The 17,435-nt window shown below is 45.9% G+C and overlaps 1 protein-coding gene across 1 annotated transcript in view; it reads right to left on the bottom strand.

Annotated features, from left to right (window-relative positions):
• The window catches only part of LOC142915863 (uncharacterized), a 32,784-nt gene extending 19,156 nt beyond the window's left edge, over positions 1 to 13,628 (bottom strand). Inside the window, exons 1-3 of the mRNA XM_076061492.1 lie at positions 13,550 to 13,628; positions 4,556 to 4,661; positions 1,505 to 1,916 (exon numbers count right to left, since the gene is read on the bottom strand). Of these exons, the coding sequence (XP_075917607.1) occupies positions 1,505 to 1,916; positions 4,556 to 4,661 (518 nt within the window). The 5' untranslated portion in view covers positions 13,550 to 13,628. The remainder of the gene's footprint in view (positions 1 to 1,504; positions 1,917 to 4,555; positions 4,662 to 13,549) is intronic.
• Between the last annotated feature and the right edge of the window lie 3,807 nt (positions 13,629 to 17,435).

The raw sequence follows: 17,435 nt of genomic DNA, 5'->3' as shown, positions 1-17,435 counted from the left end.
ATGACTGCTCAGCCTGAGCCATGTTAACGATCTGATATTTGCATTGCCCTTGGACTGCTCGCCCTTGTAAAGGTGTTGTTTTCTGGTCTCCTAACACCGGTGTTGTTTCTGGTCTCCTAACACCGGTGCAGAGACAGGGCAATGAAGGATTGCCGTGTCTGGGTGTCGGATAATCAGCTGTCTAAGGACAACGCCGCACATTGTTTTCAAAGCATCTTTGTTTCCACGTTTTTTGCCACAAGCGTGACGCGCGTGGTTATAACGTGGACGCTCCATGATGCCCTGCACGAGGTGTGTGTCTGTTGGGTGTGTGAATATCTCAACACCTCCAGTATTACTGCTGGAGAGGGTAATAAAGGCTTTTTATTCATAACAGGCGTCGTTTTTAAAGCGCGGGAAACCAAAGCTTGCTCACTTACAAGCTTGACCAGTAAGAAATTATTATCCTGACTCAATGTTAATGTGAACAAAACAACTCAATAGGAACATGTGTGTGTGTGTGGGGGGGTATAAGATATACAGGGTGTCCGACATGAATATACAAAGAAGTTGAATAGTTTAGTTTAACACGTAGGCTTTCGTGACCAATATCATCCACAATACAGGTTTTTTAAGGGTTAGATCACGTATAAATCTAACCCAAAAAACCCTTATTATAGTTGAATAGTTTAATTGTTATTCGTGATGCTGACATACATTTTATCTCTATAAATACATTAGACTTACGAGTTTTAGTTTGTGAATATATCAATTGGCACTTGTTTCAGGTTAAAATCCCCAGTTTCTGATATAGCGGAAAGTCCGCCCGTTCGCCCGACTTAATGCCATTCGATGTTTTAGCTCTGGCGGTGTTAAAGGTAAAGTCTTACGCGAACAAACTAAGGGGACCTTGAAGAGCAGTGTCGATGCAGTGTCATCATCACCCACACCTACAGCTGTGTTGGGAAACGTTTCCTTAAAATTAGATTGATTGCAGTGAATGTCGGGACAGCGTGTTTATTAATCATAAAGTATTTTGGGTTAGATCGCATTAAGTATAAATGTGTTGTAACCCTCCACCACCCGAAAACAGCCAGTAAGGTTTGTCACGTAAACAACGTGCCAATTAGTTACCAGTATATTTCATATACTAATAGTGTATAGCAGTGTGTGGTGTAGTGTATAGTGTAGTCTATAGTGTCGTGTATAGTGTAGTGTATAGTCGTGTAGTGTATAGGAGTGTAGCGTATAGTGTAGTGTATAGTAGTGTAGTGTATAGTAGTGTAGTGTATAGTGTAGAATACACTGCACTTTCGCGGTGTATTTCGAAACGTCTCATTTCCTTAAGACTCCTCGAGGTACTTCCCATCGTAGTCTCCGTGCACACGGAGAGTTTTTTCTTGATATAATTCCCGACGCCCCCCGAGCCCACGGCCGCTCACGGCCGCGTGAGTGCGTCCCAGCGTGCGCCACAAAACGGTGTTCGGAAAAAAGACCCCCTCCCTAGACTCCTCATATGGCTGGCCCCTCCCTGTGAGTCACCGAATGCCGCAGAAGGTGGCGACGAAAAGCAAAACTCTTGCCGCACACGGCGCACACGTACGGCCTCTCGCTCATGTGCGCCCTTGCGTGCGGGTGCAAGCTGTGCGCCTGCGTGAACCCCTGCCCGCACTCATCACACACGTACGGCTTCTCGCCCGTGTGCGTCCTGGCATGCTTCTTCATGTTGGAGCACCTGGGAAAACTCTTCCCGCACTCCATGCACACGTACGGCCTCTCGCCCGTGTGCGTCCTCACTTGCAAGTTCAAGTTGCAGGCCTGCGCGAAGCCCTTGCCGCACTCAAGGCACACGTACGACGTCTCGCCCATGAAGCACTTGCCGCACTGCCCGCACGCGTGCCGCTTGTCGCCGGGGGCGCTCGCAGTCTTCTTGTCTCCTGCAAAGGTATGGACGGGCGGGGTGAGCGGTGTGGTGGGAGCGTTGTCTGGGTGCATTGTGCCCGTACGTGGCTTCCCGTCAGCGTTGGGCTTAAGGTTTGGGCTTAAGGTTCGGGTTAGATCACGTTGTTAAACCCGCCACCACCCAACACAGTAGTAAGTGCACCCCAATGTGTGCACTTACTACTATAGTCCTTAGATACAACTACTGTAGAGCGGGTGGGGGGATGGTGGGGGAGGGGTAGCAGCCCAGCCCCAGCCTGCAAAGGTGCCACCTTGGCCGGCTGGGCAATCTAGGCGAGGCCGGCGGCTCTCCACGGGACTAGGCCTCACCACGGCACTTTGTATAGTTAGTAGATACTGCTAGAGTCGATATATACTTTTATAGAGTCGGTATATACGATTATTGAGTCGGTAGATACTACTATAGAGTCGGTAGATACTAATATAGAGTTGGTATATACTGCTATAGAGTCGGTAGATACTACTATAGAGTTAGATACTACTATGGTCAGTATATACTACTGTAGTGATAGCAGATACTGCTATAGAGTCGATGGATTATATTACAGAGTCAGAAGATACTACTACAGTCAGTAGATACTACTATAGTCAGTTTCTACTGCTATCAAGTCGGTAGATACTCCTATAGAGTTAGTAGATACTACTATAGTCAGTATATACTACTGTACAGTTATTAGATACTACTATAGAGTCAGTAGACATACTACAGTCAGTAGATACCACTACAGTCAAAATATACTGCTGCAGAGTCAGTAGATACGTCTATAGAGTTTGCATATACTGCTATAGAGTCAGCAGATACTACTGTAGAGTCAGCAGATAATACTATAGTTAGTAGTTACCATAATCAGTAGATACTATGCTATTATTTAATTTATTTTTCTTTCTATGTGAATTTACCGAAAGAACCAAAGAGTAATTCCTGCAGTCATGAAAGCTCCAAATCAAGTTTCTACTCCTATAGAGTTGCTATATACGACTCTAGAGTCAGTAAATACTATTACGGGCAGTTGATACTACTACAGTCAGTAGATACTACTACAGTCAATAGATACTACAATACAGTCAGTAGATGCTACTATACTCAGTAGATACTACTGCACAGTCAATAGATACTACTAAAGAGTTTCGAGATACAACTATAGAGTCAATAGATGCTACTATAGAATCAATAGATACTACTCACTTTATTGTATATAGGGTGTGTAGGTATATTTGCCTATGGTGGGTAAAAACATTATTTTAGGGGGGGTCGACAATTTTCGGAAACCTTTTAGATCAACTATTTACCCCCACTTTGTTACTTTTTGATTCAGGACTTCTGCAAGCCTCTAATAATTTTGTTGACGGACAAATGGACAGACAAATGGAACACCGGGCTTCCACAACAGCTTAGTATTTGTGTATGTTATGTTTTTAAGAGAAGACAAGTTTCGAAATATATTTTCCCCCCAGGCAATGCCGGGTACTTCCCATTAGTACACTATACACTGGTGCTTCCTGATTTGCTATGTCGGGTGGTGGCAGGTTTAACGACACATTTATATTTACGCAATCCAATTAACAAAAATATATAAATTATGGATGTCGGTTGCGAAAGCCGGCAAGGTGTTAAACTAAAGGTTTGATTACAGTAAACCTACGCTACGCACCAACGCTGGATTCGTTTAGTTTAGCAAATTTGCAAGTTACTAGATGCGTGCCAATTCCCCCAATGGCAAGTCCACTCAGCTCCACGTCCTCCTGTACCACATCACTCCATCTCTTCTCTAGCTTATGCCGTGCCCATTTAGCCCCCGAACAAGCTGTGGTGGCTGGACAGGTGGCCTACATGGCCCAGCCATCACCACCACCACCTCCATCGTCTTCAAATCGTCATCATCATCATCATCATCAAAGGTAATTAAAGAACACAGTTATTTTTAATGGATTATTTATTTATCGCAGTAATTGTTATTGAACAAACTTGATTTGGCGCTTTTGTGACTGCAGGAATTACTCTTTGGTTCTTTCGGTAAAGTCACCAAAAGAACCAAGAAGATGAATCCCTGCAGTCACGCAAAGCTTTAAATCAAAATGTACTCTTTGGTTCTTTTGGTAAAGTCACGTATAAAGAGGAATTAATTAATTAAATAATAGCATGCGACGTTTCGATTGCAACACAAGCAATAATCATCAGGTACAAATGAAAGAGAAAACAAACCTAGTAAACTTAGAAATATAATGCAATACAACACACACAGTCGGCCAACATAACAGTCAACACCCTACCTGGTTGATCACGTTCTTCCAAAGATTGCCAAATTTAAGAGAAAGATAAAACACAGAACCAGAGACACATAGACAGACACATAAGCAGAGAGAGATGACACAGAGACAGAGAGAGAGACACACAGGCACAGAGAGGTGTGTGTGTCGGGATCGAACCCACGACCTCCTGTATACCAGGCGATGTAGTCAACATCTCCTAGCCACCGTGATGCTGATGAGAGAGATACAAGCAAACTCCAAATATACAGCAGGCAGTGTCAGGGTCGGGATCGAACCCACGACCTCCTGTATACCAGGCGAGGTAGTCAACGTCTGCTATCCACCGTGGTGCCACCGTGCTCACCAGCATCAATGTCTTGCAGTCTCTCCATGAAATCTAGCCACGTCCCAAGCCCTGCATTCTCATCTATTTCTTGCTTGACGAACGCCAATTGAATGTCAGAAGCCATCTGGCAGGGGGAAAGCAAAGAAAAACAACGACAATGAACGTAGACAACCAAACAGATCCATAATAGAGGTTTGTTTGTTTGGGTTAGATGGCGTAAATATATAAATGTTGAGCTGTCGATAAACCCGCCACCACCCGACACAGCCATTTACTAAGGTTTAGTGCCACGTGAACAGAACGTGCTAATTCATTACGAAGTACAGCACTAGTGTGGAGTGTATGGTGTAGTGTATAGTTTATAGTGTAGTGTATAGTGTAGTGCATAGCAGTGTATAGTGTGGCATATAGTGTAATGTCGTGCATGGGGGAGTGGTAGTGTTGCGGTTAGCACGCTGCGCTATGCACCCGGCGACCCCGGTACGATTCCCGCTCATAGCCAACACCAGTGACGATGATCTGAACCAGTCCTGGGCCTCCCCTAGGTCGATTCGGCCTCAAATGAGTACCTGGTGCGGTGTGTAGTAGTGGCACTCTGAGTGACCCCGGCTGGACACGTGACCAGATCCAGGTGGGGGCCAGGGGCCCTGGGGGACCCTGGGGGTTACGTGGTCAGGGAGTGGAGCCTTCTTGTGGGTTCGAGGAGGGCGTGGCTAGGGTGTGGCCAGCCACGCCAGGGGGGCTTATAAGTCGGCTCAGCACAGAGAGCTGAGCTGTTCATGCCTGGGATGAAGACGTCTCATGAAGAATCTGAAGGAAGAAGCCTCCAGTCATCGTGGCCAAGCAGAAGCCCTCCTGGCTTGGCCACGCCAAGTAGAACCCGAGTGTTAGCGAGAGTAGGCGGTGGTCACCACCTCATGTGTAGGGTGTGTTGCAGTTGTGTTGCAGTTGTGTTAAATAAATAAGTGTTGCCTCCACAAGAGTGTGCACGCCTCTGTCGAACCATTACAGCAGTATCTGACTCTCCAGTAGTAACTGACGCTATAGTAGTAACTACTAACTCTATAGCAGTATCTACTGACTCTAAAGCAGTATCTACTGACTCTGCAGCAGTATATACTGACTGTAGTGGCATCTGACTGTAGTATTATCTACTGACTCTATAGTAGTATCTACCGAATCTACGGCAGTATCTACCGATTATAGTAGTATCTACTGACTGCAGGAGTATCAAATGACTCTATAGTAGTATCCAGACTATAGTAGTATCTATTGACTGCAGTAGTATCAACTGACCGTATAATAGTATCTACTGACTGTAGAAGTATTTACTGACCATAGTAGTAGTATCTACTACCTCTACAGCAGTATCTACTGTCTCAATAGTAGTATCAACCAACTCTATGGTAGTAAATAGTGACTGTAAGTAGTATCTAATGATTATAGTAGTATCTACTGAATCTATAGTATATATTGATTGTAGAGGTATTTACTGACTGTAGGAGGATCTACTAATTCAACAGTGATATCTACTGACTCAATAGTAGTAACTACTGATGGTAGGAGTATCCACTGACTATAGTAGTAACTACTAATGCTACAGTAGTATCTACTCTATAGTAGTATCTACTGAAGTATTAAAGCTTTCGTAACTGCATAAAATTACTCATACGTGACTTTACCGAAAAAACCAATGAGTAATTTTATGCAGTCACGAAAGCTTTAATACTTTATTATCACACTTTTACGGGGAAGTTACCGTTGTAATTATGTGTAAGATGTGCCCTTTTTTGAGCTGCCGTTTTGTATTCACAAGAAGTGGTCATTTTTTGAGCTGCCGTTTTGTATTTACAAGAGGTGGTCCTTTTTTGAGCTGCCGTTTTGTATGTGTAAGATGTGCATGTTTGAGCTGCCGCTCTCACTCTGGCCCCTCCCCCCCTCCAACCGTATTTCCTATTTAAGCTTCTGTTCATCCCTCCGGGCCCCCCCCCCCTCTCTCTTCCTCCCTGTTCGTCTTTCCTCCCTCCTTACCTCTTGCTGGACTTGTATATGTATTTCTACTGTGTACCTCGTATTTTTCATTCTATCTATGCTGGTATGTGCAATCCAAAGGTTGAACACGAAATTTAACACTCTTCTGAAATTCGTGGTCCGCCAGGAAGTTTTTAACTGTGTTGTTGGCCTGACTGGATGTGCATCACATAATGTTTTTTTCAGGTTTGTTGAATTCTCGTCTCTCATCTTTTTGTTGTATTTACCTCCATGATTTGTTCTTGACACCTGATGAAGATCGCTAGTATTGTGATCGAAACGTCATGATTGTTTGTTTTAATATAATTTTATTGTGTTTCTACATACGTGACTTTACCGAAAAAACCAATGAGTAATTTTATGCAGTCACGAAAGCTTTAATACTTTATTATCACACTTCTACGGGGAAGTTACCGTTGTAATTACGTGTAAGATGTGCCCTTTTTTGAACTGCCGTTTTGTATTTACAAGAGGTGGTCATTTTTTGAGCTGCCGTTTTGTATTTACAAGAGGTGGTCCTTTTTTGAGCTGCCGTTTTGTATGTGTAAGATGTGCGTGTTTGAGCTGCCGCTCTCACTCTGGCCCCTCCCCCCCTCCAACCGTATTTCCTATTTAAGCTTCTGTTCATCCCTCCGCCCCCCCCCCCTCTCTCTCTGCCTCCCTGTCCGTCTTTCCTCCCTCCTTACCTCTTGCTGGACTTGTATATGTATTTCTACTGACCGTGTACCTCGTATTTTTCATTCTATCTATGCTGGTATGTGCAATCCAAAGGTTGAACATGAAATTTAACACTCTTCTGAAATTCGTGGTCTGCCAGGAAGTGTCTGTGTTGTTGGCCTGACTGGATGTGCTTCACATAATGTTTTTTCAGGTTTGTTGAATTCTCATCTCTCATCTTTTTGTTGTATTTACCTCCGTGATTTGTTCTTGACACCTGATGAAGATCGCTTGCATTGTGATCGAAACGTCGTGATTTTTTTTGTTTTAATATGATTTTATTGTATTTCTACATACGTGACTTTACCGAAAAAAACAATGAGTATCTACTGACTCTATAGTAGTATCCACTGACCATAGTAGTATCTACTGACTGTATAGTAGTATCTACTGACTATAGCAGTCTTTACTGACCGTAGTGGTACCTACTGAGGACAGTAGTTTCTACTGACTCAATAGTATCTGCTGACTATAGTAGTATCAACCAACTCTATAGTATATACTAACTCTACAGTAGTTTCTAATGACTATAGTAGTATCTACTGAATCTATAGTCATATCTATTGACTCTAAAGTAGTATCAACTAACTATAGCAGTAACTGCTGACTCTATAGCAATATCTAATGAGAAGATTGGCATGTTAGAGAACAGGGCACGAGGTGGCTTTTGTGCCCGGTTCTCTGACACTGACTTGCCAATCTTCTCATTAACACAGCCGCTACTGCGGGAGCCATCTCACATTGACATGCTAATCTATAATTTCTAGCAATACAATAGCCGCCTCTTCAGCACCCTATTCGTGGGGTTACATTAACAGATTGACATGCTAATCTTCTGCAATACAATCGGCGCCTCTTTAGCACCGTAGTCGTGAGGTATATCAGGCTCTCCGATCTTACATTTACATGCAAATTCCATCTCTAGCCCTACCCACTTACCCTTGGGTTGCACCCATCTCAAACCTATATAACCTCTTGATGCAGCAGCTCTCCCGCTATATTTCTCCTGCTGTATTTTTTTCCCCTGAAGACGTTTGCGATCGAAACGTCATGGTTTTTATTATTTTTCTATCTACGTGACTTTACCAAAAGACCCAAAGAGTATAGTATCTGCACACTCGATAGCAGTATCTACTGACTCTACAGTACCATCTACCGACTCTGCAGTAGTATCTCCCGACTTTACAGTAGTATCTACCGACTCTACAGTAGTATCTACTGACTCTATAATCGTATCTACCGACTCTATAATAGTATCTAGTAAGTATACAAAGTGTCGTTGTGAGGCCTAGTCCCGTGGAGAGCCCCCGGCCTTGCCTAGATTGCCCAGCTGGCCGAGGTGGTGCCTTAGCAGGCTGCGGCTGGGCTGCTATACCCCCCCCCCCCCACTGCCCACTCTACAGTAGAAGTAACTAAATATTCTGCAGTAGTATCTACCTACTCTACAGTAGTATCTCTCTATAGTCGTATATACCGACTCTATAATAGTGTAGTTGGCGCCTTGGCAGGCTGGGGCTGGGCTGCTATAATGTAGCGGCATCGTTGAGCGCTGTACGTGATTGCCACTACTTGTAGCGTGTAATAACGGCCTCGAGTCAACAGGGAGCAGAAGGGAGTCTAAGGGTGATGAGTCTGGCCGTTGAGCTAAGGTAATCCTAAGGCAGCTCGGGACCACAAGTACAAACCCCCAGACCCCCAGGAAGACGGTTCCAGAAGGGAGGAGTGGCCAGGGGCGGGTGAGGCAGAATCCGGTATAAAAGACAGTCCGCTGAACGGGTACGGCAGTCGTCGTTCACCTGAAGACTCAAGAGCCATACTCTTTGGTTCTTTCTGTAAAGTCACGTAGGTGTAAAAAAATTAATGAAATAAATAAATCACGACGTTACGATTGCAACACAAGCAATCATCATCAGGTGTGACAACCACAGCAAGGAATTTTTCACTGAAGTGTGAGAGAGACCAGGGTTAGGGCAGTTAAATAAGTCAGAGAGGGGGAGGCTAGGGGGGGTGAATGGTGCGAGGAGTGCGAACGCTGCAAGTACAGCAGAGACGCTGAGAGTAATGAGGGCAACATGATTTCTGCCAAGATAGATGATGACATCCAAAGCAAAATAGCCACACTGCTAGGTAAAATAGACTAATACCCGGCAAATAAGATGGAACAACTTTGAACAGGTAAATTTTACTTGGTTAATAACATCTTAATAACTCAAGAGCCACCCTGGAGCTGTAACCTTGAAGACCCGAAGCGAAGAGCCCAAAGGGCTGAACCAAAAGCTTAACCAGTGAAGAGGCTAGAGCATACTCTTTGGCTCTATTCGGTAAAGTCACGTAGGTAAAAAATAAAATAACAAAAAATCACGACGTTTCGGCCACAACACAAGTGGCCTTCATCAGGTGAAGGGATTGGACTGTCCAGAGGACAGCGTTGGAGTGAAGACAGCAAGCCCAGGTCGCGTCTTTTAAGCTGTGTGGGAGGAAACAAAAAACGCCTTGACAAAGGAATTAGCATAAAATGATGTACTGGACCGGCACGGTGGGGGGGAGTTTACATAATGTTGGTGTGAAGGGAAATTAGCTGCTGTGAAAGTTTGGAATACCACTACTTGAATAAATATACTGTACCATTGAAAGTTAGTTTAATGTTTGGTTTGATTTAGAACATCTTTCCAATGATTGCTTAATTTGAAACCATTCTCTCGGTTGAAATTGTGTCTGTGTTTGTAAATCTGAATTGCCTCGTGGACAAATCTGATAAAAACCCGTGGGTTTGCAGAGAACCTTGGTATCGGAGAAAACTATATCGTGATCATCCACAGCGTTGTAACAGTGATCAGCTACGGCAGAAGAATTTGTTCTGCCGTGTTTCGAATCTGATTTGTGCTCGCGAATTCGGTCAGAGACATGTCGTTTCGTCTCCCCGATATAGTAGTCACCACAGGTGCAGCTCAGTTTGTAAACCCCGGGGTACTGTAAGTCAGGAACGACATCCTTCACGGATGGGATCAGGTCACGGATTTTGTGTACTGTATTGAACCGGACCAGGATCTTGTGTTTGTTTAGAATTTAGATCTTTTTAGTAATGCCTGCTATATATGGTAGTGTGATGGTTTTGACCGGAGTATCAAGTGGATGTTTCTGTATGGAGGGAGAAAGAGCTTGGCGGATGGTACAGTCAGAGTATCCGTTTCTCTTGAGGGCCAGGTGTACATGTTTTAATTCACTGGTCAGGTGGTGTTGGTCCGAAATGCAATGTGCCCTGTGGTATAACGTTTTGATGAGATAATTATTTTGAGCTGGGTGGTGGTGGGATTCAGGTTTCAAGTAGGAATCTGTGTGGGTGGGTTTCCTGTAGACAGAATGCCCTAGTGAGCCATCAGGTCTCCTCTCAAACAGAACATCCAAGAATGGTAGCTTGCCATCTTTCTCCACTTCCATGGTGAATTTGATGGCGGGATGTCTGGAGTTGATGTGGTGTAGGAAAAGGTTCAAAGCTGGGAGGCCATGTGGCCAAATGACGAAAGTGTCATCCACATATCTCTTCCACAGGGAAGGTCTGAGAGTGGAAGTCTGGATGGCATCTGATTCAAATTTCTCCATGAAAACATTGCCTATCACTGGTGATAAGGGAGAACCCATGGGGGTACCCTCATTTTGTTTGTAGGTGAGGCAGTGCTAGAGCATAGCCAATGTTAGGTAGGCTAGCCGGAGGAATCTCTCCATAATTATCGGAAGGGGCCGTACCCCTTTGTGTTATTGTTACGTGCTGCCTCCAGAAGAGAGAAGTCTCCGCATGTTTTATACCCACTACAATAGTATATATCGACTCTATAATAGTACTAATTTCACAGAGTGTAGTGGTGAGGCCCAGTCCTGGTGCAGTGTCCCCGGTTTCTCCTAGATTGCCCAGCCGGCTGATGTGGCACCTTTGCAGGCTGGGGGTGGGCTGCTACCCCCCTCCCCCACCATCCCCCCGCCCGCTCAACAATAATATTATCCAAGCACTATAATCGTAGCATCTACCGACCCTATAGTAGTAAGTGCACAATTGGGGAGAAGACATCACACTGAAGAATTGACCTCAGCGTTGGGTATTTTTGTTGCATTTTTAACACGAACGAGAATTCCGCCAACCCGATGGCGTGTGTGCGTTGCTAGGGGCAATCACCACCGCGGAGCCGACTTTCTCGCACATGCGCAGATGCGTGCTCTGGCACCACTCCGTGCTTATAAAACGGAATAAATTGTTCACTTAACTACTTTAAACTTGACAGACGTGAAATACGAAGAGCGATTTTTCGTCCCAGGGCATACGGCGTGGTATCTGTGTACTTTTTCGATGCGTAAACCCCACAGTTTGTAAGTCAAAAACGTCACAAGGTACCCACGCAGACAGACACGCAGACAGACACGCAGACACACAGACAAAAAATGACTTTTAGAGGTAAGGTATCGTGTAGTGTATAGTGTAGTGCAAGGCCGTAGCCATGGAGTCAACATTGGGGGGGACCAGATCTTCCAAGGGGTCTGGGGGTCCCTCCCCCCCGCCCCCCAGAAAAATATCTCAATTTGAAAAATTATTTCCTGCCATTTCCTGCCTAAAATATTAAAAATTCACCAACACATGGGATAGACTTTTTATTTACAATAATGTCTAATAGTGTATTCCATTGCTCTGTTTTTACTTTTTTACCATTTCTTGCTTCATTGTATGTAATGTTTGAGATTAGGGATTAATAAAGTACAACCATAACCACAATCATATAAACAGAAATCTATGCATTGATTTATATGAAGACAAGTCCAGATGTTGTGGCCAAGATTTAGCAAATTGCATAGCAATTATTACTTTTAAAACATTTTTTATAGCAATATATTGGGGGGGACATTTTGAGCACATTTGAATATCGGGGGGGGATGTGTGCCCCCCAATATATTATAACTAGCTGTACTACCCAGCTTCGCCTGGGACTTGGATTCAGCACGCCCGGCCGTCTTTGTCTCCCCAGTGGCGATGTTCACACCACAACAGTTACTCGTTTGAGGCTGAGTCGACCTAGAAGAGGCCCAGGACCGGTTCAAATAATCGTCAACGGGGTTGGCCGTGAGCGGGAATCGAACTCGGGTCGCCGGGTTCGTAGCGCTTACCGCTACACTACTACTTAGACCTGCAACACATTTGTATTTCACTTTACCCGCGGAGGGTGTGGGGGGACATCAGCAGGCATACTCTGTTACGCTTCCGCATAGGGTCACATCTGTCACATGACAGCTCACTTACCGTGCAAAATAAATGCATTATTGCGCCCACCCCCCCCCCCAAAAAAAGTGTATTTTTATAATTATTGCATGGTGTACAGTCTGGAAAGTACCCACATGGCAAATTTAAAGTCTGGTGCATGTCGGGAAGTACGCTAAACATTTTGAACAGGCACAATCAAAAATTTCCCTTTTATATACTGTATATAGAGGAAGATTACGGCCTTGGTGTAGTGTATAGTGTAGTGTACTAGTACAGCACACCGGTGTGTTGGAGATCAAAGCCACACCATCATCGGTGTGCTGTACTAGTCACGAATTGGCACGTTCTGTTGACGTGACAACCCCACTGATTGGCTGTAGTGATGTATCAGAGGAGCTGGTGCCAGGCGCAGTGCAGCTACTGTAGTGAAGAATCAGTGGAGCTGGTACCAGGCGCAGTGCAGCTACTGTAGTGATGTAGCAGTGGAGCTGGTGCCAGGCGCAGTGCAGCTACTGTAGTGAAGTATCAGTGGAGCTGGTGCCAGGCGCAGTGCAGCTACTGTAGCGATGTAGCAGTGGAGCTGGTGCCAGGCGCAGTGCAGCTACTGTAGTGAAGAATCAGTGGAGCTGGTACCAGGCGCAGTGCAGCTACTGTAGTGAAGTATCAGTGGAGCTGGTGCCAGGCGCAGTGCAGCTACTGTAGTGATGTAGCAGTGGTGCTGGTGCCAGGCGCAGTGCAGCTACTGTAGCGATGTAGCAGTGGAGCTGGTGCCAGGCGCAGTGCAGCTACTGTAGTGAAGAATCAGTGGAGCTGGTACCAGGCGCAGTGCAGCTACTGTAGCGATGTAGCAGTGGAGCTGGTGCCAGGCGCAGTGCAGCTACTGTAGCGATGTATCAGAGGAGCTGGTGCCAGGCGCAGTGCAGCTACTGTAGTGATGTAGCAGTGGAGCTGGTGCCAGGCTCAGTGCACCTAGAGCCGCAGTCGCGACGAGACCGAGTAAGGGGGAGCATCTTGAAGCTCACCAATTGGTCCAAGCAGCGGAGCTGGTGCCATGCTAGGTGCACCTGGAGCCACCATCGCCTCCTCCGATTGGACGGCGCCTTCCAGCAGCGTACGCTTCTATTGGCTCAGCCACGCAGACCACGTTGTAGCCGATTCGATTCTTAATCATAGCTCAACACGATTCAACCGCTGTAAATCAAAGGGGGCGTTGAAAATCGATGCTCGAATCGATAAATCGCTTGTTATTGGATACCCAGACTGGAGAGAATCGATTTGGTGAGCAAGCCGTTGATAGATTCTGGAGTCGGGAAGGATTCGAAACTACGGAATCACGTTTGAGTAAAATTTTTTATTGAAATTTACTTCTGATATTTCCGCGTTTATTTAATGTACTTCAACAACAAAGCAATTTTTTTTTTATTTACATCTCCGCGAATGCCAACGGGAGTTTTATTGTTGAGTTTTTTTTTGCAATTCGGTACTTTAAAATATTTCCTCAAAGTCGCCTCTGCCTTGGACTCACACTGGTTGGGTGTCTCGCCTCCCACGTGACGCGAAGTTTTTTTTCCCGCCAAAACTTTTCGGCTCCTGCCCCTCGCCCGCCGCCATTTTAGGGGGGCCGGGGGTGAAGGCGGTGGCCATGGAGTTGTGTTGATAAGTTGATAAGTTGACGACGATCGGCCCGGAGTGCGAGGTCTCTCCACTTGTGAGGTAAATAATGCCCTCCAACGTCCAGTCCGTGATTTTCAGATGATTTGCAGGTGCAGTGTTGAGTCTATGGGTGGCAGTGTTGAGTCTATGGGTGGCAGTGTTGAGTCTATGGGCAGTGTTGAGTCTATGGTACAGTGTTGAGTCTATGGTGCAGTGTTGAGTCTAGGGTAGTGTTGAGTCTATGGTGCAGTGTTGAGTCTATGGTGTAGTGCTGAGTCTATGGTGCAGTGTTGAGTCTATGGTGTAGTTCATAGTTTATTTATTTGGTATAGCCCTGTGAGCCATTCGGCTCTTGAATCGGGTGAAACCTCAACAAACAAAAAACATGAACAAGAAAACATCTTAAAGTGATTATGTGACTGCAAACAGAAAATCCAGGAAAAAAAACAATCAAAATATTCCTGAAATAGCACCATACACCAACGCTGTGTGCAAAAATCCCAGTGGGAAGCAAGTCAAACAACAACAACCACAAGACAACTAAGATTAAGGCCATCAGTCTAACTCCGTACTACAATAAACAAAAAAATGGCCAAAACCAAAAAAAACGTTTTCGAAATCACCAAAATAAAAGCCATAAATGCAATGTAACAGTGATCATAGGGACTGTGACCGAATTTTTAACAATAAACTACGTAAATAAATTATAACACCAAAATCTAGAGCCATATTTTAGGCCACTGAATAGCAGTGGCAGCTAGGGGTGTACAACTCCTCTAGAGCAGTTTTGAGTGAAGATCTCATAGGTAGTGATTCAAGTTGCAGTTTATTGGCAATAGCATTCCAGACCCTGGGGACATCAATAGCAAAGGCCCTTCCTCCGGTTTTTGTATGGCAATAGGGAATGTGAAGCTGGTAGCTTAGCGAAGACCTGAGGTCAAATTTGTTCTTTGAAACAAGAGAGGAGATCCAGTAGGTAGTCTGCGGATTTTTTTTGTAAGTACATCGTGAATAAATAAGATCTGGTGCTGAGTCTATAGTGCATAGTTTTCATTTCATAGTTTCATTTATTTGGTATAGCTGTGGTGCCGCCACAGCGGAGCCGTACCCACCGGCGCGACACCGTCACCGATGCCTCGGATTTCCCGCCACTCTCCTGGGGCCGGTGCCTTCTCAGACGTCCGCGTTTTGCCCACTGCACAGTCACGAGGCCGCCGCAGCAGAGCCGCTCTGCCGAGGCCGTGCCCGCCGCCGTGAAGCCGCCACCGGGGGATGCCGACGCGGCGCACCCTCGCCACCCCCCCCCTTTCCCCCCCCCCCCACACGAACGCACACACGCCCCACGTAGAGCCGAGAGGAGCTGTCACCTGGCCGATAGGTTTTTTTCCAGAAGTCCCTAATGGGATCGAACTTCATGGTTTCCTGCGGCCGGGAAATTGGGCGATCTTCCCCCTGTAGCTGACATGCACTGCGGCGCCGCGACCTAATATTAAAGTTGCATGGTCACGGCAAGGGCCATCGAGCCACCGCGAGTGGAGCCACACACGCACAAGCACGGGTCAGTGGATTGGTAGCGGGAGAACAGAGAGCGGACGTCGGAGAGATCACTGCGGCGACGTCACCCGAGCTGGGATCCGGGTATCGAAAGGGCGGGAAAATCCGAGCCCCTGATTGGACGGGAGGCCAAGGGAGCGAAACGGCGGAATTCTTTGTTGTAGGTGGGATAAAGGAAGGGGGATTCAGGTAGCAAGGTGAGTTCTTCAAAATCTTCGCGGTCTACGGAGCAACAGAGTCAGCCGTTCGGGACGTCCGTGTGACGAACTCCAACGCAGCCAGGCTCCACTCTCGACGAGGCCGACCTACCATCTCCTCCTTCTACAACGTTCAGCGCAGCTTAAGGGAAGTAAGCGTGTGTAAGAGAAGTGAGTCCGGAGTCAGTTAATCGGGAGTAGAGAGCGGAGCGATAGACAGTAGGTTCAGCCTAGAATCCCCGGGAGGTTAGGCTGGCAGCCACTGACGTACACACACACGCGTAGTTAAACGAGTTGCTCAGGTAAATCAAATTCGCTAGTGGGGGGATTAAACTGTGTTGTGTGGTCTTTTGGGAGCGTGAAGTGGAGGGCAGAGTGTGCTGGGTGTCTACGTGTATGCGCGGCTGTTCACCTCGGGACGAAGTGTGTGGTGTTTACGTACCCGCACGATTGTTTACAATAGCGCGTAGCGCTCACATACCAGTGTGACTGCGTTGCGATCGCGCACCCGTGCAACTGTGTACAGTACTGTGCGGCGTGTACGGGCATACGTGGCGATTTTCGGTGGTGGCCAGTGCTCGCGTACCGTGATATCGCTCAGAGAGAGGAACACGCAAACTCCAAATATACAGCAGCAGTAGCAACAGCAGGCAGTGTCAGGGTCGTGGATCGAACCCACGACCTCCTTGTAGACCGGGCGAGGTCGTCAACATCTCCTAGCCACCGTGGGTGCTGACCAGAATGGATGTCTTGCAAGTCTCTCGGTGGAGTCTGGCCACGTCCCTGCTGCATTCTTGTCAATTTCTCGTTTGACGCGTGCCAACTAAATGTGAGAAGCCATCTGACAACCAAATATAACCATGATAGAGGTTTGTTTGAATCTTGACTTAAAAGCTGTCGTGACTGCAGGAATTCATTTTCTTTGAGTCTTTCGGTAAAGTCAACGGGGGGTTTCAAAATTAATAAATTAAAAATAATGAATAAAAAACCTCGACGTGCCAGTCTCAACACAAAGCAGTCATCTTCAGGTGTGGGGGCATCAACGGGAGATCAGATTCAGACACTGTTCAGCTAAAGGTGTGCTGGAATCGACGATAGAATCTAAGAATCGTTTGTTAATGCATTGAAAGAATGGAGAGAATCGATTTGAGGATTAAGCCGCAGATCGATTCTGATGGATCGAGTCGGGAAAGAATCTTAACTACAGAATATCATTTGGGTCATTTTTTTGTAACTCAAGATGAGATTTCTGATATTACCGCGTTTTGTAAATATTTACATAACCAATAAAAATTTGTGTTTATTTATTCAGACCGCGCCAATGCCAACGCGAGTGTTTATTGTTGATGGTGAGTTTTGTAAATTCATCGTACGGTTAAAAAGAATAAAGTTTTCCCGTAAAAAAAATAAAAATCTCTCCGCCTTGGAGCCAATCAGGTTTCAGTTTCTCCCCTCCCACGTGACGCGAAGTTTTCTGGCTCCTCCCCCTCCTCGCTTGCCGCCA

This window comes from Petromyzon marinus, unplaced genomic scaffold (genome assembly GCF_048934315.1).
Source record: "Petromyzon marinus isolate PM22_M1 ecotype Great Lakes invasive population unplaced genomic scaffold, UKy_Petmar_22M1.pri1.0 PM_G_Scaffold_36, whole genome shotgun sequence".
Classification (NCBI taxonomy): Eukaryota; Metazoa; Chordata; class Hyperoartia; order Petromyzontiformes; family Petromyzontidae; genus Petromyzon; species Petromyzon marinus.
This window is presented reverse-complemented; position numbering and strand designations above follow the sequence as displayed.